The sequence below is a fragment of the Coregonus lavaretus genome (genome assembly GCF_964263955.1).
Source record: "Coregonus lavaretus genome assembly, contig: HAP1_SCAFFOLD_1571, whole genome shotgun sequence".
Taxonomy (NCBI): Eukaryota; Metazoa; Chordata; class Actinopteri; order Salmoniformes; family Salmonidae; genus Coregonus; species Coregonus lavaretus.
Window position 1 is genome coordinate 40,001 of NW_028160807.1, and position 20,549 is coordinate 60,549.

At 42.2% G+C, this 20,549-nt stretch overlaps 1 protein-coding gene across 1 annotated transcript in view; it reads right to left on the reverse strand.

The window, feature by feature from the left end:
- Positions 1-20,016, reverse strand: part of LOC311121433 (double-stranded RNA-specific editase B2-like) — a gene marked incomplete at both ends in the record, with an annotated part of 54,060 nt that extends 34,044 nt beyond the window's left edge. Inside the window, 2 exons of the mRNA XM_084195923.1 lie at positions 18,139-19,118; positions 19,941-20,016. Coding sequence (XP_084052049.1) covers positions 18,139-19,118; positions 19,941-20,016 — 1,056 coding nt within the window. The remainder of the gene's footprint in view (positions 1-18,138; positions 19,119-19,940) is intronic.
- Between the last annotated feature and the right edge of the window lie 533 nt (positions 20,017-20,549).

Sequence of the window (20,549 nt, forward strand, 5' to 3'; positions counted from 1 at the left end):
CTCGGTAGTGAGTGTTGCAACCGAGGACAGACGATTTTTACACATTAAGCTCTTCAGCACTAGGCGGTCCTGTTCTGTGAGCTTGTGTGGCCTACCACTTAGCGGCTGAGCCGTTGTTGCTCCTAGACATTTCTACTTCACAATAACAGCATTTACAGTTGACCGGGGCAGCTCTAGCAGGGCAGAAATTTGACGAACTGACTTGTTGGAAAGGTGGCATCATATGACTGTGCCGCGTTGAAAGTCACTGAGCTCTTCAGTAAGGCCATTTTACTGCCAATGTTTATCTATGGAGATTGCATGGCTGTGTGCTCGATTTTCTACACCTGTCAGCAACAGGTGTGGCTGAAATAGCCAAATCCACTAATTTGAAGGCGTGTCCACATACTTTTGTACACAGTCAGGTCCATAAGTATTTGGACAGTGACACAATTTGCATAAATTGGAAAAAATCAAGATGTGCTTTAAGTGTAGACTTTCATCTCTAATTTAAGGGTTTTGTCAAAATTATTGTATGAACCGTGTAGGAATTACAACCATTTTTATACAGAGCCCCCCAATTTTAGGGGCTCAAAAGTAATTGGACAAACTAACATAATCATACATTAAATTGTGAGTTTTAATACTTGGTTGCAAATCCTTTGCAGTCAATGACTGCCTGAAGTCTGGAACCCATAGATCAGTTCCTTCCCTTCTAGATACTCTTCTCTTCCCATCCTTTTGGTACAAGTTGATCATTGTCTCATCTGTCCATAGGATGTTGTTCCAGAACTGTACAGGTTTTTTAGATGTTTTTTGGCAAACTCTAATATGGTCTTCCTGTTTTTGAGGCTTACCAATGGTTTACATCTTGTGGTAAACCCTCTGTATTTACTCTTGATTGTTGACTTTGACACAGATACGCCTACCTCCTGGAGGGTGTTCTTGATCTGGCCAACTGTTGTGAAGGGGGTTTTCTTTACCAGGGAAATACTTATTCTGTCCGTGGTCTTCCGGGCCTTTTGGTGTTCCTGAGCTCACCAGTGCGTTCTTTCTTTTTAAGAATGTACCAAATAGTTGATTTGGCCACACCTAATGTTTTTGTTATCTCTCTGATGGGTTTCTTTTGATTTTTCAGCCTAATCATGGCTTGCTTCACTGGCAGTGACAGCTCTTTGGACTTCATAAATACCCTAAAATTAAAGCTGAAAGTCTGCACTGTCAGCTCATATTCATTATTTAATTTCAACTCCAATATGCTGTGGTAGACAGCTAAAATAATAACTTGGTCAATGCCCAAATATTTATGGTCCTGACTGTATATAGTGTATTATTGCATGTTGAGATAAAATGAAATGAATTAAATTAGATAAAAGCTAGTCATATTTAATTCAGGTAAACGTAGATTGGCTTGATAGTGGCATTGACGTTGTTGGTTGGCTAGTAAGCAAAACTTAACGTTGTACCTCATTAACTTTTGGGAAAACTGGTCCAGCCCCATGGTAGCTAGCTATGGTTACTTCAAATAAAGCATAATGATGTACTAATATGAAAGTGCAATTGTAAACTATAAAGTATAGTTATGTCAGTGAAGAAGTTATGAATGAGGTCCAAGGCGGAAGCTTCTCGGTTGAACGTGAACGGGCATCGGACAGTCCTTGCACTTTGAAACCCACTCCCACCATGACGTATAGCACCTCCACCGGGCGAAATGCTGTGAAACGAGTGTGTCCCCCAATGTCATGTCTATGGGTCCGGCCCTTTATAAAGTCCCCTGGCTGGTCATATATCATGGAATATTGATATGGTTCCACTACACTGCAACTCCTGACATTTGATTTATAGCTTAAGGTGTCTTTTTTTTCCATTCCTAAGCAGTCAACAAGGTATCAAGGGAAAATGTCAATGGTGCAGTGCGTTGGATGGAGAGACTGACATGTCTGAGATTGGTAGAGAAAAGGGCCAGCTCAGTTAAATTTGTCTTGTTCTAATGGGTTGTCCAATGTGCTTGTGTGTGTGTGTGTGTGTGTGTGTGTGTGTGTGTGTGTGTCTGCCAGTGACAACATTAGTGTACATGCAGCCATCTAATACTATATGCACTTCACACCACGTTGAAATAAATGCACATTACTGTATAAGAATGCCCTTTTCAGTGTGACATAGAAATAAGTCTGGCTGTGGCCCCTGCTCACTTAACATTATACAAAATCCATCACATGCAGTGTGCAGAGTAAGCATTATGCTGGATATTACAAACACAACACACTGCTAATAGTGTTCTCTCTATATATCTCTTTCTTTCTCTCTCTCACAAGCATGCATGCACACACACATATACACACTACACTCAGAAGAGACTGTGTGTAGAGAGACAGAGACAGAGATAAACAACACCAGGAGATGAGTGTTTCCAATCTGGAAGAAGAACTGTCTAATTATCAAGGGATCCATCAGACTATATAGAATCATCCTCTCCCTTCTCCCCTGTTGATGCACGTCAGACAGCTACTACCAGACTACAGTACTGTATCAATCCATGACCCCGTTCTATCCAAAACACATGGTGGACATTATGATAAACAGCAACAACAACATCGTTTCTTTATTAGCCGCTCATTTGAGGCTGATATTTGTCCACTTTTTGTAGTGGTGAGTCAGAGGATGGATAGAAGGAACACAGATGAGAGAGGATAACCATCCCTCTTTCCTCATCTGTGTGGGTGTGTGTCTCTACTCACTAATTGGTCAGATTTCACATCTTAACTGTGCCAAAACAACCGGAGAGTGTCAACAATAACAACTGACGTCTGAGAACTGCCGTTTATTTTCAAACCTCTTCTTATAAAAGCTATCTTTCTCTCTTTTCAAAGCACCTAAGTGTGTGAGACTTTTAACATGCAGGTAATGGGTTGTGCGTGGGTGGGAGAGCAGTGTGTGTGTCTGTGTGTGTGGTGGGAACGCGGGAATGTTTAGGAGGAGAGGAGACTAACGGCACACAGTGTCAATCTTTACTCTGACATTCTCCTCCACAGTGATTAAAGCATGTGGATAAAACTGTCTGCTTCTGTTGCAAACGAACACTTTAGTTGATGATGCACAAACAATCATAGAACTAAAATCACTATTTCATTTCACTCTCTAAATCTACATCTAGCTGTAATCATGATAGTTGTAAGTCAACCGATTAGGAAAGTTCACGTGATTCCACAAGAGGGGGCTAAACTGTTGATGGAGTCTCAATATAGTCTCTCCCTTCCCTTGACAACATACAGAACCACATAATCATTACTCATTCATTCTAATGTGCTGGTGCTTACATACACTACTGGGTTTCTCCATTAGGGCAGCAGGTAGGTAGTTCATCGTAGATGCCGGCAGTGCACAGGAGTGAACACAGGAGTGGCTATAAGAATCACCTGGGTTAGAACAGAACAGGGAGGTGGAAATGGCTTTTTTGTGTATCTCTGCTGAAATGAACTAGGTGTCAAGGCAGTAAGGTACTCCTGACTTGGTGATGACTTCATGAGTTTCTTGTGAGGAGAATAACTCAAAACCAGTTTCTTTAACGTCTCTAACTTAATTATTTCAAGACTTAACTCTGGTTATGTAAGAGTAGAAAAGCTTTATTTTCACAGACAGAAAGAGCCAAGAGAGAAAATATACTTTTGATATGTCATCGACTAAAGCATACGATGAGTATTCAAGATCTGAAGCGAATGAAAATGCTAAGAGATAAGATCAAATCACATCATTGACTGGTCTGCCCAAATATCTACGTGCCAAAGCTCAGACAGAGGACATTTGCTGAAGTTATGACCAACTGCTTCTGAGTTGATATGATAAAGCACAGAATGTCCCAAGACATAGATTGAGTTCCAAATATCACCCTATTCCTTATATAGTGCACTACTTTTGACCAGAGCCCATTTAGGGAATGGGGTGCCATTTGGCATGCAACCATCATCTACTGAAACACTGCAACCAAAGCACTTAATTAATATTTTAACCGGTACACCAGTAGTCATTGTCAGAATCAGAATCAGACATTAGGCTTTGAGTCATGGTTAGCCAACTGTTCCTGACGATGTCATCCGTATGCACAGTTCAACACTTCCTGTGCCTCAGAAACTGGTGAAATCAAAAGGTCACAGGAGGAGACGAGCCTCAATGACGGTGACAGTACAATTCCTATTAACTGGTAGACAGCTCGGGTCTGTTTCAGAAAGCTTGACGTGAGTGACTGGACTAGGAAATTGAACAGTAATGTATGTGATTCCATGCACTGAAAGGTGATAAAGGCACTAAATTAGTGCTAAATTGTATGTGCATCTTTGCTAATATGATGTGCTGTATTCCTCTATTTTGGCAAAGACCAAAAAAGCAAATCCAGGATTTGAGAATCTAAAAATACATGTTGTTTTTTTACCCCATGCCAAACACACATACATAAAACATTCAGTGTGGATATGAGCCAAAACACGCCTATGTCAAAAATGGAAAAAGAGTGTAAATATCATGTAAAAATATGCATTACATACATGACCCTGTCATGGACCTTATTGCCCTGTGGAATATCATGAGCAGGGCAGTACATCCATAATGGACAGGATAGCCCAAGCAGTGCAGTGCGGCTGCAACTATTAGGTATACACAGGGTCTGTCTGGCTGAAATATGAGGACTGTGTCCAGGCAGGCAGGTCTTCCTGAATGCTAAACTCTGAGCGAGAGAGAGAGAGAGACACTATGACCTGCAACCAATCAGAGCAGAGCACCACTGTGACCTGCAACCAATCAGAGCAGAGAAAAAGTGTGTCCTGCAACCAATCAGAGCCACTGTGTCCTGCAACCAATCAGAGCAGAGCCACTGTGTCCTGTAACCAATCAGAGCAGAGCCATTGTGCCCTGCAACCAATCTGACGCCTAATTAATCCTGAAGGTCTTTTGTTCCGCTGAGGTTTCTCTCTCTTTTTTCCCCCCACTGCAACACTCCATCCATCCTCTTCTCCTGTTATGTCTTCTCTTGCCCGGCTCAGTCAGCCCCTCATCTTTCCCTGCCACCTCTCAATGCCTCCCCCACCTCCTCACCCTCTCATCCCACCTCTCCTCCCCCACTACCTTCAGGATAAATGTCCCAGGATAAACGTAAGTGTCTGTTGGTTTTGGGATGAGAGGGTGAGGAGGAGGGGGAGGCATTGAGAGGTGGCAGGGAAAGATGAGGGGCTGACTGAGCCGGGCAAGAGAAGACATAACAGGAGAAGAGGATGGATGGAGTGTTGCAGTGGGGGATAAAGTGAACTGTGAACACATTATGTTTTTAGGATTGTTTTTCACCGTATTTCTGTATATTTGTGTATCCACAAATATTTACATGAGTTGTATCTGAGAATGCATTTCAATCAAACTTGATAATGAACAGAATGTGAAGGTGAACATTTCCACGGTACTGCTACCCATGGATCTCTACATTCATCTTAACACCAAACAGTGCACTGCCATACAAACAGACCTCCAACTATGAATAGTTACCCAGTCCTTAGGTTATCCAAGGACACCATGGTGATGGGCTAGCCCAGAGGGAGTGCCTCCTGGCACTAAGGTCATTCAAAGGGCACAACCCTCACATGTTCTTTCTGTCGTTCCTATCCTCTCTTCCCTCTCTCGTGCCTGAGTGGGGGAGATAAACGGGTACGCCCAGGCACACAGGACCAATTGCCGTGATTTATCGGAAACCATTTGGTACCTGAGCGTCTATGAAATTGTAATGAACTTGATTATGCTTTAATGAAGTGTGAGGGTTCCTCAGGACTGATTACAGTACAGCCACCATGCGTGGCATAGCAGGGGCCAGGAGAGAGAGAGAAAAAAGGAGGGAGGGAAGACGAGAGAGAAGGGGAAGAGAGAGAGAGAGAGAGAGAGAGAGAGAGAGAGAGAGATGGGGAAGAGAGAGAGAGAGCGACAGTGATGGCAGTGGGAACAACAACTAGGTGCTGGCGAGAGAGTCAGAGTCGAGGCTAAGAGAGGTTAGTTAGGGGCGTTACGTGTTAGAAAAGGTGACTAGAGTCAACCTTACAGGAGGAACGCTGCTAATTTCATTTCACCCTGTGTAGTGATTTTTTCCTGCCCTGGTACAAACTGCATGCTGACGTGGCGGAGGAAGAGATTTAACAGTCTTATAGGTCATATTTTGCATAAGTATTAGACAGTTCATGACGTTTCTAACCTTTCCGTGTACAAAGTGCTTCAATTAAATGTAAAAACATTATTGTTCCATAACTTCATAAAGCGCTCCTGTTTTTTTTCTTTCAACTCCCCAGGAGTAATAACACCAATCGGGATAGGATACCGTATCAGGCTATTACAGCAACTAGATAATCCATTGAAAACAGCTAGATTTCCTTGTTATATCCAGGAGGACTTTTAAAAATAGCTATTAGATGTGCAAATGCATGCCATTAGTTTACTGTTACTGACTCTCCAACCCTTTGATCCAAAGGCACTCATCAGGTATTAGAAGTCATTAGAAGTCATCTGTGAGTAAAACAGGCTTTGACAGGTCTCTACACTCTTAGAAAAAAAGGTTGCAAAAGGGTTCTTTGGCTGTGCCCATAGGAGAACCCTTTTTGGTTCCAGGAAGAACCCTTTTAGGTTCCAGGTAGAACCCTTTTTGGTTCCATGTAGATCCCTCAGTGGAATGGGTTATATATGGAACCCAAAAGGGTTCTACCTGGAACCAAAAGGGTTCTTCAAAGGGTTCTCCTACGGTGACAGCCGAAGAACCCTTTTAGGTTCTAGATAGCACTTTTTTTCTAAGAGTGTATATAAGCATGTGAGGCAGACAGGCAGCTCATCCACTCTGTAACACTGTCTTATGCATCCCATATTGCACCCTATTTCCTATATAGTGCACTACTTTTGACCAGACCCCTGTGGACCCTAAATTAAAAGAGAGCACTATATAGGGAATAGGGGCCATTTGGAACGCAAACACTCTGCTGCAGGTGGCCTCAGGGTGTTCATCAATTTCTGTAATAATTCATTCGTTTTTCACACGTTCCATTCCTCTCCTCTGTTGGAGAATGTTTCTATTTCTTGAAATCGCTGCTTGCCTGGCCTAGCTTGGCCGCTGCCATCGTTAATTTGTTGTGGCAATATTAATTAATGATTTTTGCTTCATGGCTGTTTATATTCAGACAGATTAGAAGTCAAGAGATTAGAAAAAGAAAACAATCTGTAAAACACTCGGCGGCTGACAGGGGTCACCTTGGTGTCTCAAATCATATTCAATTTGCCGGCGTGGGGAAATTACCAGGCTAAATGAATCCATAGCCAGGCGTATCTTCTGTCTAGTAACGGCCTGCATTCAGAAGAGCTCAATAAGACCACATTCAGCAGAGGGGAAAACATACCAAACAGTTGCATACTGTAAAGAAATGTGATGAAATGTTTCTGTGACATATTAGAAAAATGGTATTTAGATTTAAATTGTTTCTTTAATCAAGAACATGTAAAGTCAGGTCCAAAATTATTGACACCGTTGATAAAGATGAGCAAACAACCATGTATAAAATAAATAATATAAATACTGAGCTATAATGTGTGCAAAAAAAATGCTGCTCCAATTTTATTCTGATATACTAATAAAATTGCTCACAGAAAGACACTTTGTTTAACAAGTAATTCAAAAAACATCTCTAAAAGATAGGTGTCAAAATTATTGGCACCAATATTTTCAATACTCCGGCACACTCCCATTGCGAAGATTACAGCACTGAGCCTTTTTCTGTCTCAAAAAGATAGGTGTCAAGATTATTGGCAACCCTGTTTTCAATGCTTTGTGCACCCTCCCCTTGAGAGGATTACGGCACCAAGCCTTTCCTAAAATGTTTTATGAGATTGAACAACACATTGGGAGGGATCTTCCTCCATAAAGAATCTTTCTAGATCAGTGATATCATTTGGTCTGCATTTATGGACTGCGCTCTTCAATTCAAACCACAGGTTTTGAATGGAGTTGTTCCTTCGACACCAAACCCACCACTGGTGTGCGCTGCCAAGGAGCTCTATTTTCGTGTCATCTGACCAAGGCATCGATTCCAATCCAAGTTCCAATACTGTTTAGCAAACTCCATGCGTTTACAGTTAGTTGCTCTCAATATTAAAAAAATAAATAAATCTGGCAACCCTTCCAAAGAGCCTATTGGCATGAAGGTGGCATCTAATTGTAGACTTGGAGACTTGGTGACCTGAAGATGTGACCAAGTTCTGTAATTCTCCAACTTTGGCATTTAGATATTCCTTCGCCTCCCAAACTATCTTCTTCACTGTGTGTGGGAACAAAACACACTTGCGTCCAATACCAGGCAAGTTTACCACTGTTCCAGTGGTTTTAAACGTCTTAATTGTTGCCTTAATAGTGGTATGATTAATGAAGGTCAACAACCATTTGTCTCTTTTTTGTTTGTGAGCTCTTTGCATTTCCCCATGGTGATGGATGACAAAGAGATGCATGTTACCTCATTTTTATACCCCAGTGAAACAGGAAGCCATGGAAGGCCACAATACAGTTCCTCTCCCCAAAATATTACTTGTTAAACAAAATATATTTATTTGAGCAATTGCATTAGTATAAAGAAATGTGAGCATACAATATAAATCAAATCAAAGTTTATCGGTTGCATACACAGATTTGCAGGTGTTATAGCAGGTGCAGCGAAATGCTTATGTTACTGTGCAGTAGAATGTAGCTCAGTATTTGAATTATTTATTTTATACAGTCTTTTTTGCTCATCTTTATCAATAATTTTGGATCTGACTGTATCTGGAATATCTATTGTTGTGTGTTAAAAGTGTGTACTGACTGAGTACTGTCTGCTACTGAGATGAAGGATTAAACCTAAACATATTCATCATGTACAGTGGGGTGACATCCTGCTTACAGAACAGTCAGTAGTGGCAATGTTGTTGTTGTTGATGTTTTTGTAAGCAGGAAGTTGCCATCATCATGGCATCATATTTGGTGTGTTTATATAGTAAAGATTTTCGGAATCACTGAGTGTACCTTTAACCAACCTTCTACCAGGTTTAAAAATCACATTTGATTCTTATGCATCTCTGTACTTCCCCCTCCTCCTCCTAGCCTTTGTCCCCACCATTATCATTCTGTCCTGCCGGTGCATTTCCTTATTCAAATGTCTCTAATTCAAGGTTAAAGAACCGGGGTGGCCAACAATGGCCCGACCAATGACCTGGAGTTGTCCTTCAGTCAGCCGAGACTGGCCCAAACTCACCCGCCACCCCCCAGCCCACCACCCTGCCTGCCGCCGTCTTGAAGATCGGAACTCTTATGTTGACTTGGCAACGCGGCAGATCTTTGTCACGGCGGTCGCAACGGCACCGTGAGGCGAGAAGAGAGAGAGGGAGAGATTAAGTGGCCAATCAACCTGGGAACAAGGGGTAATCATTCCACTTAGTCATGTGACCGGAATCCTGATGCTAAATTACATTCACTTCTCTTCTCCTCTCTCTCCTCACAGTCACACTGCAGTGGAGAAATTACCCCCACCCAGACCTGCCTGGACTGGAGAGTGTTCAATGCTGTTCTCTCATGTTGTACAGTATACACTGTAGGATAATTGTCTTTAAGTACCCTGTTAAAGAAATACAGTTTGAGTATCTGATGCTGATACAGTCAAATCAGAATATAGTTTTAATAAAAACTATAGGAGAGTACAGAGTATATTCGAGACTCTTAAAATAGGTCTGCATTTTGTTTATATCACAAAGCGATAATTACTTTGTAACTGACCCTAACACTGCCTTATTTCTGATGATGGAGAACAAAAACCTGCATTGTGGGATGTTCGGTGCCATCAGGGGTGTGCGCACCTGTGTCATTATTTAGAGATGTGTGGAGCTATACCGGAGTGTGAGCAGCATACCACAATACTAGACATTGGATGAGTTTCAATATTTCATTTAGGAGCTGGACATTCGAGCGAGTCTTCAAGTTATTGTTCAGGTTAGCCTGAGGCTATCATCCTGGCGTGGTTCTGGATTCCTCTCCTCCAAGACAATATCATGTCCTTGACAAACCCCTTCTTTCTCTCTTTCTATTGGCTCTACTCTTTCATTCTGCAAAGGTCTCTCTCTCTCTCTAAGGAAGGAAGGTCTAGGATGGCATTCCTCGACTAGGATGGAGTTCCAGTAAAAGTGGGTGCCTTAAGGTAAAGCCTGAGTCAGTCTCTGTAAAATGAAAGCAGACTTTACAGAGCTGGCACTGTAGTTGTGGCCCAAGGGCTAAGACTGGCACTCCCCCAATACCAGGCCTTAGATCTGGTGGCTATTGAACTCCTGTCCTCTCACTGGCACGCAAACGCACGCACGCACACCCATTTAGGAAAAAAACGCATGATTTCACATGTGAAATTTCCACGTTTTGCATATGTGACAATTTATGTCACATATGAAATTCCACGTGAAATCATGTGAAACCATGTGTTTTTGGAACACTTTACAAGACGATATTTCACATGTGGATTCAAACACACACAAACAGGGCTTTTAACATAATGTTTTCAACGTATATATTTCACAAACTTACATGATTACATTGTGTATTTTATTTATTATTCATGTCCTCAAATGGGATTTGAACTCAACCTCTTGGTTCACGGCATTCCTGCTACGCAACCATGTCTGTGTCAATGACTGATTTCACATGTATTCCTACACTTTGGACTTAAGTAAAATAAATCTCAGCTTTGTTAAAAATACACTCAAGAAAAAATATAATTTTTATCATAGTGATTCAGGAGTAACATTAAAACCAGGGGTTGGAACTGGTTCAGGAAACAGAACCGAAAACCGGAAAATAACAAAAATTTTCATTTCAAGGAACAGAAACGGAACCTGGAATGAAAGTGATCCATACTGTTCTGGAACAGAACCGTTATTTTAAAAGCATGGGAACCGTTTAATAACGTTATTTTATGTTCAGTAATTTTTCGACTCCCACAAAGAAACGCAACAAAGCACCTATGCAAAGCCCTCACGCTGTCACTCAGAAACGTATTCCAGTGTCTGCCTGAAAGCTGAAAATCTTTGCCATCGTGTGTGCGTGTTTAGGCTACCTGCCCCTCCCCTCTCCGAAGCATAGGCTACTGTACTGACGTTACAATCGTGATTCAGAAGATAGGGAGAGAGATTTTTTATTCAATGCTAGTTAAGGCTACTATAGGCCTAGTAATCAAATCTAATTGTATTTGTCACATGTGCCGAATACAACAAATGTAGACCTTACCATGAAATGCTTACTTACAAGCTCTTAACCAACAATATTTTTTTTTTTTAAAGTAAGAAAATTTTAGCAATTTTTTTAAAAATAATTATAATAATAATAAACTAAAGTAAAAAAATAAATATATTAAAAAACTTGTACACAATAAAATAACAATAACAAGGCTATATTCAGTATACAGGGGGTACCGGTACTGAGTCAATGTGCAGGGGTACAGGTAAGTCGAGGTAATTGAGGTAATACGTACATGTAGGTAGGAGTAAAGTGACTATGCATAGATAATAAACAGCGAGTAGCAGCAGCGTAAAAAAGGGGGTCAATGCAAATAGTCCGGCTAGCCATTTGATTAACTGTTTAGCAGTCTTATGGCTTGGGGGTAGAAGCTGTTAAGGAGCCTTTTGGACCTAGACTTGACGCTCCGGTACCGCTTGTCGTGCGGTAGAAAGAGAGAACAGTCTATGACTTTGGTGACTAGAGTCTTTGACAATTTTTAGGGCTTTCCTCTGACACCTCCTGGTATAGAGGTCCTGGATGGCAGGAAGCTTGGCCCCAGTGATGTACTGGGCCGTACACACTACCCTCTGTAGTGCCTAGCGGTCAGGATGCTCTCGATGGTGCAGCTGTAGAACATTTTGAAGATCTGAGGACGCATGTCAAATCTTTTCAGTCTCCTGAGGGGGAAAAGGCGTTGTTGTGCCCTCTTCACGACTGTCTTGGTGTGTTTGGACCATGATAGTTTGTTAGTGGTGTGGACACCAAGGAACTTCAAGCACTCGATGTGAACGGGGGCGTGCTCGGCCCTCCTTTTCCTGTAGTCCACGATCAGCTCCTTCATCAATCACGTTTCACGTTGGATTTATTAACTACAAAAATGTAAGACGTGTTTTAAATTATGGTGCCGCTCTGCACACACAAGCTTGTTAGCTAGCTAGCTCGAAGGACATTCAAAGTTCCTCCATAGAAGCCGCTTCGAGGTATAATTCTGTGGACCTAATTTAGATAATGCATGTCAAAACAAGATGCCCAGTGCTTCAAGCCCCTCCTCAACCCTCTCTTGCTCTCTCCCCACCCACAAAATCAGTCGCATCTTGCACCATAGGCTACACTTGTCTATCCATCACGCATGTAAACAACTAGCTTGCCTGTTCTATCTGCACTGATTGTTGAAATAATTTAATGAGGTAAATGAAAAAAACTGTTGATTTGACAGGTTAAAAAAGGAACATAAAGGAACGATATAAACAAATACTTTTTTTGGTTCGAACCGGCTCAGAACTTTATTTTGCTGGTAGGAACAGTGGAACGGAAGAAAAAAAATGGTGGTTCTATTCAGAATGAAATTATTGGAAAATAATTTCGGTTCCAACCCTTGATTGAAACAGATTAACATGCCCCAACAATATTAGACAACTATACAGAAAACCTCTCAAATTGATGAAATAAGTAAATTAAATCAATTATGAGAGAATAGTCAGATTAACTGATAACTAAAATAGCAGTGCAGATGGCACTCTTTTGCACTATAAGTGCAGAGATGTACAGTGGGGGAAAAAAGTATTTAGTCAGCCACCAACTGTGCAAGTTCTCCCACTTAAAAAGATGAGAGAGGCCTGTAATTTTCATCATATGTACACATCAACTATGAAAGACAAATTGAGGAAAAAAATTCCAGAAAATCAAATTGTAGGATTTTTAATGAATTTATTTGCAAATTATGGTGGAAAATAAGTATTTGGTCACCTACAAACAAGCAAGATTTCTGGCTCTCACAGACCTGTAACTTCTTCTTTAAGAGGCTCCTCTGTTCTCCACTCGTTACCTGTATTAATGGCACCTGTTTGAACTTGTTATCAGTATAAAAGACACCTGTCCACAACCTCAAACAGTCACACTCCAAACTCCACTATGGCCAAGACCAAAGAGCTGTCAAAGGACACCAGAAACAAAATTGTAGACCTGCACCAGGCTGGGAAGACTGAATCTGCAATAGGTAAGCAGCTTGGTTTGAAGAAATCAACTGTGGGAGCAATTATTAGGAAATGGAAGACATACAAGACCACTGATAATCTCCCTCGATCTGGGGCTCCACGCAAGATCTCACCCCGTGGGGTCAAAATGATCACAAGAACGGTGAGCAAAAATCCCAGAACCACACAGGGGGACCTAGTGAATGACCTGCAGAGAGCTGGGACCAAAGTAACAAAGCCTACCATCAGTAACACACTACGCCGCCAGGGACTCAAATCCTGCAGTGCCAGACGTGTCCCCCTGCTTAAGCCAGTACATGTCCAGGCCCATCTGAAGTTTGCTAGAGTGCATTTGGATGATCCAGAAGAGGATTGGGAGAATGTCATATGGTCAGATTAAACCAAAATAGAACTTTTTGGTAAAAACTCAACTCGTCGTGTTTGGAGGACAAAGAATGCTGAGTTGCATCCAAAGAACACCATACCTACTGTGAAGCATGGGGGTGGAAACATCATGCTTTGGGGCTGTTTTTCTGCAAAGGGACCAGGACGACTGATCCGTGTAATGGAAATAATGAATGGGGCCATGTATCGTGAGATTTTGAGTGAAAACCTCCTTCCATCAGCAAGGGCATTGAAGATGAAACGTGGCTGGGTCTTTCAGCATGACAATGATCCCAAACACACCGCCCGGGCAACGAAGGAGTGGCTTCGTAAGAAGCATTTCAAGGTCCTGGAGTGGCCTAGCCAGTCTCCAGATCTCAACCCCATAGAAAATCTTTGGAGGGAGTTGAAAGTCTGTGTTGCCCAGCGACAGCCCCAAAACATCACTGCTCTAGAGGAGATCTGCATGGAGGAATGGGCCAAAATACCAGCAACAGTGTGTGAAAACCTTGTGAAGACTTACAGAAAACGTTTGACCTGTGTCATTGCCAACAAAGGGTATATAACAAAGTATTGAGAAACTTTTGTTATTGACCAAATACTTATTTTCCACCATAATTTGCAAATAAATTCATTAAAAATCCTACAATGTGATTTTCTGGATTTTTTTTCCTCATTTTGTCTGTCATAGTTGACGTGTACCTATGATGAAAATTACAGGCCTCTCTCATCTTTTTAAGTGGGAGAACTTGCACAATTGGTGGCTGACTAAATACTTTTTTTCCCCACTGTATTATACTTGTTGGTAATGAATGTGTAGAGGAATGCTACGATGCAGGAATGCTGCGAAGCAGCAGAAAGATCAGCGTACACCAAATTGAAAGTACTAAGTGAACATGTGAAATGTAATCATATTATATTTGATTGAAGATTTTTTATACTATTTTAGCTGAACAGCGTACCACTTACTTTAACTTGAACTTAAAACACGTGAAATTTGCAGTGTCATGGGAACATGTTTTTCTTTCACCTCACATGTGAATTGCAGATTCACATGTGAAATTCTAATTCTCACATTTGGAATTGCATTTTCACATGTGAAAAACTTGTACATGTTAAAATCTAACTCTCACGTGGAATTGTTTTTTCACATGTAAAAAACGTTGTTAAAATGTAGATCTCCATGTTGTCACATTTATTTCACATGGCATCATGTTTTCACATGTGTAGTTTCATGTTATCACACTTTTACATGTCACATGTTATTATATTAACTTCACTTAATATCACATGTGAAACACATGTTATCACGTGAAATTCATGTGGTTTTCCTGTAAGAGACACACACATGCGCACCCTAAGAGCTACTAGATGATCCGCAGAGAAAACTTAGGAGGATCGTATGTTTGATGTGTGTGTCCTTCACTACTTCAAAATGACTATTCCCCCTTTCCCCCCTTCGACAGCATCAAGCAGACAGCACGGCTGACTTTCAAGAATTTCCACAAGCGACTGCTTTCTGGAACTAAACGGGTGAGGCAAATCCTCTTAAAATCCTTTTAAACACCATGGCAGGAGGGAAAAAATTAAAGTTTTCTCCCAGGCTAACATGAGCAGGTTGTTTGGCTGATGTTGTTCGGGAAAGGAAGGACACTTTGCTTGTCTATTCCTTCAAGGCATGGAAGGGAATATTAATAGTACATAGCCCATTTAAAGGCCCACAAGAGCTTGACTTTTGGTCATGTAGTGTATGTCAGCCAATTGTAACTCAAAAAAACGTATAGGTTATATCATTCTGAAACTGGTTCCGGCTGCTCACCTCACGTGTGCCTGCTGCTGAGGAGAGAGAGCATGTAAAATGAACCTTGGCCTAGGCTACTGTTGATTGCGAAGATGGAGTCCTTTTTCATTTAAGTAAAAACGAAAGTTAGAGGAGAAGGAGTATAGTGAAAAGAAACCGACAAATGAAATGTCCTCAGGGACAAGTTTTAATATTGTAGTGGACAAAGATGAGAAGAATGTTGGCACGGCCAAATGGACTGTGTGCAACTCGCTATTCAGGTTTGATGCAATTTTTTATTTATTTATTATTATTGTAAATCATCATTATTATTGTAGCCCTATTTAATCATCTAAACCAGTGCTTTAAATAGCCTATGCAAAAAGTGTTTCGTTTCATTTTGTTGAGACACTTTCGTTGGCTAAATTAAGTTCTGTCTTTAATTTTGTGCTCCGTATCTAGTTTAAGGTTAAAAGTAGGCCTGTTGTAAAATAAATAGCCTAGCATTAGCCTATTGTTGTCATTTGTTGGGTAGGCCTATACGGTAGGCAATCACCTTCGTTGGTAATTCATTTAATGCCGCAATATGATAACCTGTTTGTATTTTCCCTATAAACAATGACTTAACTTACTTTTGATATTACCCTAATAAAGTTAATCATCTTTTGTGAAGGTTTGGTGTGGTATGGCTATTATTAGGCTTAGCTACTGCAGGCCTATGAAAGCAGTGCACACCGGCGCTCCAACTGACTCCGACAGCTGAACTTGAGGTGAGAAAGAATGTTTTAGGCCTATCAGAGTTACTCCTTTAATATAACAATACAATTCCTTATCTTAATAACATTTAAGGAATTAGCCTCCTTCTTTATGCCTATATATGAATAGCAGTAGTAGCCTATCTGACAAGTATAAAAAAATCCATGTCAACATCGGGAACATGGCGCTGGCATATCTCTATCTTTCTCGGTCTCTCTAGGGCTAGGCATCTCCTTTAATATATATATATTTTTTTATATTAATATCATATAGTGGACATCTAGGCCTATAGGCCTACATGCATGCAATGCCCTGATGGATTCATCGCTCAAATCTCTGATAGCTGAACCGTGAGGTAGACAACTATTTTTTCTGGAAAGTCAAAACCAATAAAACAAGAGACTAACTTTTTTAATGCTTCACATCGAAACACAACTAAACCTTTTTTTGTAATTTGTTATAGGCAGTTTGTAAGGACACGTAACTGTGGATCATTTGGCCAATATGCTTGTTTATTGATGGCGCTGGTGGCACCCAGTTGGAGGTTTCTTTCTCTCTCTCTCGGATCTGAATGGGTCTCTCGGATCCCAACCAGCACAAGTCTGTTTGGGTCTGTTTTCAGCTGCCCTTTTCAGAACGGGTCTGACTGTCCTCGGGTCTATTCAGAATGGGTCTCCGTTAAAAAAAGTATAATTTATGCATATCGTGTCGGGTGGGAAAGCCACGGATCCATTTCAGAACGGACCAAACTTTATGGACCCATTAAGACCTCTAGTACACACTACATACACACTCAGACTACATTGCATACACCATACACACAAATACCGTGTATAAACAGAAACACGCATGCACACGCACCCACACATGCATAGCTACAGGTATCTGTATGTATTTTTTTTACATTGATGAACAATGTATGAACTATTTGTCTTAAATGTATAGAATAAATATTGTTCATTATTACAGCCTACAACAAAATAATGATACTGTTGGCCTAGCTTGCCTAGATACCTAGATTTGTGCGATTATAAACATGTCTGAAGTGAAAATAACATTCACTGCTTATGATTGAATTAGCTAGAAAATGTTTCCCTGGTAGTATTACCTTCGATATATTTTGTTTATGTCCAAAATGGCACCATATTCCCTATATTGTGCACTACTTCTGTTGAGGGCCTGTGCATTATCTAGGGAATAGGGTGCCATTTTGGACACAGCCTTAAATGCTGAATTGAAGGTTAAAATATCCAACCACGCAATCCAGCCCTGAATGACTTTGGGGTCTAAAATGGAAAAGTTCCTAAAAAACTTGTTTGCCTGGTCTGATTGCTGTTTACATATTTGAGTAAATGAGCGCGGGATTGGGTCAGTGGTTTGTTTGTCGATTTGCTCTTTGCTTTTCGATCTCCTTTGGGCAAGAGATTGAATTAATGTTTGTAGATGCTACACCTGGGGAACAAGAGATTGTGCAAAATTACAATACTCGACCAATTATAGCTCTAGAAACAAACACACGCAAAATAGAAAAGCTAATTTTGGGAGCCGTTCAGTTTTCTCGTGTCAGAGGCACAAGGACAATAATTTGTTTCATTTATATCCCTTTCCGTTTGAATAGATCACTGAGCAGATTTTGTTTACCCGCAGCCCGAGCCTTCCAACGTACACACACCATTTGCATGTTTCCACTAGATACGCCACTGTCGCCACACATTCCCGTCCAAAGTAAATGCTAAGTCAGCCTGCTTACAAATCTCCCTTATCATCATCCCTCCTCCCTCTCCTCCCTCCCTTCATCCCCCTGTCAGCTCATCCTTACCCATATCTCCTCCCTCTTAATTACTTGTTGGATGGCGGTAGTGTTTCTGCTGTGTTTCTGCTGCTTTGGTTATTACAGGACCCTGTATGGGAGAGGAGAGGCTGCCAGATGTCCCGACCAAAAGCCAAGCTGCTCAGGGCACAGCGCTGCTACTCACCTGGGGCAAATGAGGGCATCTATTCCTGCTGGGTTTAAAGCCTCCTCTCCCCTCAGGAGCCAGCCTGATGTTGAAGAGGGCCTGCAAAGCACACTGGGCTGCCTGGGTCTTGGCCAGCTTCTTGCTGCGTCCGGAGCCCTCGAATATCCTCCCTTCCACGCGGACTGCCATGATGAAGCTCCGCGCCCGCCGCCCCTCTGTCCTCTCAGACAGGCACACGTACCTCAGGCCTGGACGCAGCTCGTTGAGCAGCACCACGGGGGTCTTGGGGGCCTCGGCTGGGATAGCCACAGGGACCCCTGCCAACCGCTGCTTGGCCTGCACCATTAGGTCCAACGTGTGGCGAAGTAATCGGCCGTGCCGGAGGGCGCTGGAGAGGCGCAGCTCGCTCTTCTCCGACGCCGACCGGTAGAGGGAGAAGCTGTCGCCGACTACGCCGCCACACGACGACGGCTCAAACTCCTTGAACAGAGTGTCTGGGAAGTCTGCCGCCTGGTCCGAGGTAAAGTCTGCAGAGGGGTTGCTGTGGTTACCCATGGCCAGGTGAGCCTGAGGAGCGTTGGGGAACTGAATGAAGGACTTGAGGGCCAGCTCGGCCGCTCTCATCTTGGCCTTCTTCTTGGTGGGGCCCGTGCCCTCGAAGGTGAGGCCGTTCACCTCTACGGCAATTGAGAAAAGGGGTGCGTGGACGGGGCCGGTCTGGGACACCATGCAGTACTGGAGGCCCGGCCTCAGCTCGTTCAGCTGCACCAGGGCATTCTTTGGTGAGTCCGACCACAACAGTTTCTTGTAGATCAGACGGAGTTTGCACAGGTGTCCGTTATTGTCCTCCTCCAATGGTCGCTTCCTCTTCAGACCGGAAGTCCCGCCCCTAGATGTGTCCGATCTGAACGTTGATTGGCGGTCGCCCGGGACAATGGAACAGCAGTCCTCTAGGTTACCGATATTTCGGTTCTCTTTGACCTCAGCGCTGCTGGTGCCTGGCAACAACAAGAAAAGGAAACAAAACAATTGAGAGAAATAAAACCATTGTTCAGAACAATAAATGCAGACATAACTGTGTGGCGCTCCACAGTCACTATATCTCAGTGTGCAATAGAATGAGACTCAGAAAGCAAAGCTCCCGGGGCAGATTTAGTCACTTGATACACAATGAAAGGGTAATGAACAAATCTACCAGCGTCCCCCATCGACAGTCCCCAAAGTTCATAGCGAGGGAGGCTATCTTATTTAAGTGTTCTAAAATTCAAATCCAAATCCCCTCAAATGGGGCATTATCTGCCAAATCATTCTGTAATCTGCTGCAAAATTGGTTCTGTGACTCTGTGGTTTAAGTGGGAGAGTATTTGTTACTGTACCCAATGCAAAGCAGCAATCTATTTTGTAATGGGGGGATTGTATTGTATTGAAAGTTACACACATTGGGGGATGAAAGAAAAAAGCTATCTGCCTTATTTCACACTTCTATTCTCCATGAGGACAAAGTTGGAGCAGCTGTGCTATCATGCTCTGCTCTTCAAACCTAGTTACAGGGATAAAGTAGCATATTGCATTTCTGAAAAATGTGCACAAATTTGAGTTTCAAAACCAGAAAATTGACAGATAGATCACTTTCATATCTAGTCTACAGTACACTGACAGGATTGATACATGTATTTACAGTATGTGGAAGCAGTACTACTGTAATTGTCCAAGACAAATTTCTCCTTGGGATCAATACAGTATATCATAGGCTATCATATCATATCAGCAGTGGCTGTGCATCCAGTATGTTGGGAGGAATATACTGAGGTGTGACTTACTTAAAGTGTCCTCATCCTCTGTGCTGGTGGTCCCAGGGCTCATGTACTTGAAGGGAGCAATCAATGCAGAGAGCATGCTGACTTTCTCTGTGAACAGAGAGGAAAGAGACAGAGACAGACAAACACACCATGACTGCTACTGTGGTATGAAACAGTGTTACTGATACAATAACATGTAATAACTCTCTACCTACACACTGAGTATGGCTGGTCTATCCTGTCTTTCTCAGTCATTTTCTCCTCCTCCTCTTTCTGCTTAGAGAGTAGTGATCTAACTATTGATCATTAAGAGATATTAGGTGTTGGAGAAGTGAGGACGTGAGGAACTGGTTTCTAATTAAAGTGTTTTGACTGGCCTGTCGATGTATGCTCAGCCTGGGCTGGAAGCACCAGACCCAGCTGTGATGGACTCTAATAGGGTGTTACACTGTAAACAACACGCACACCTGGAGGCAGGAACACCAGGGGGACCTCTAGGGAGACAACCTGAGTCCATTTTATTTAAAGGGATGGCACAGCAGCCCACATGTTAGTGTACCCATCCCCTTTAATTACAATAGACCACTGTTTCCCAATCCATTGCTTGTACTCCTTCCCTCCCTCCCTCCC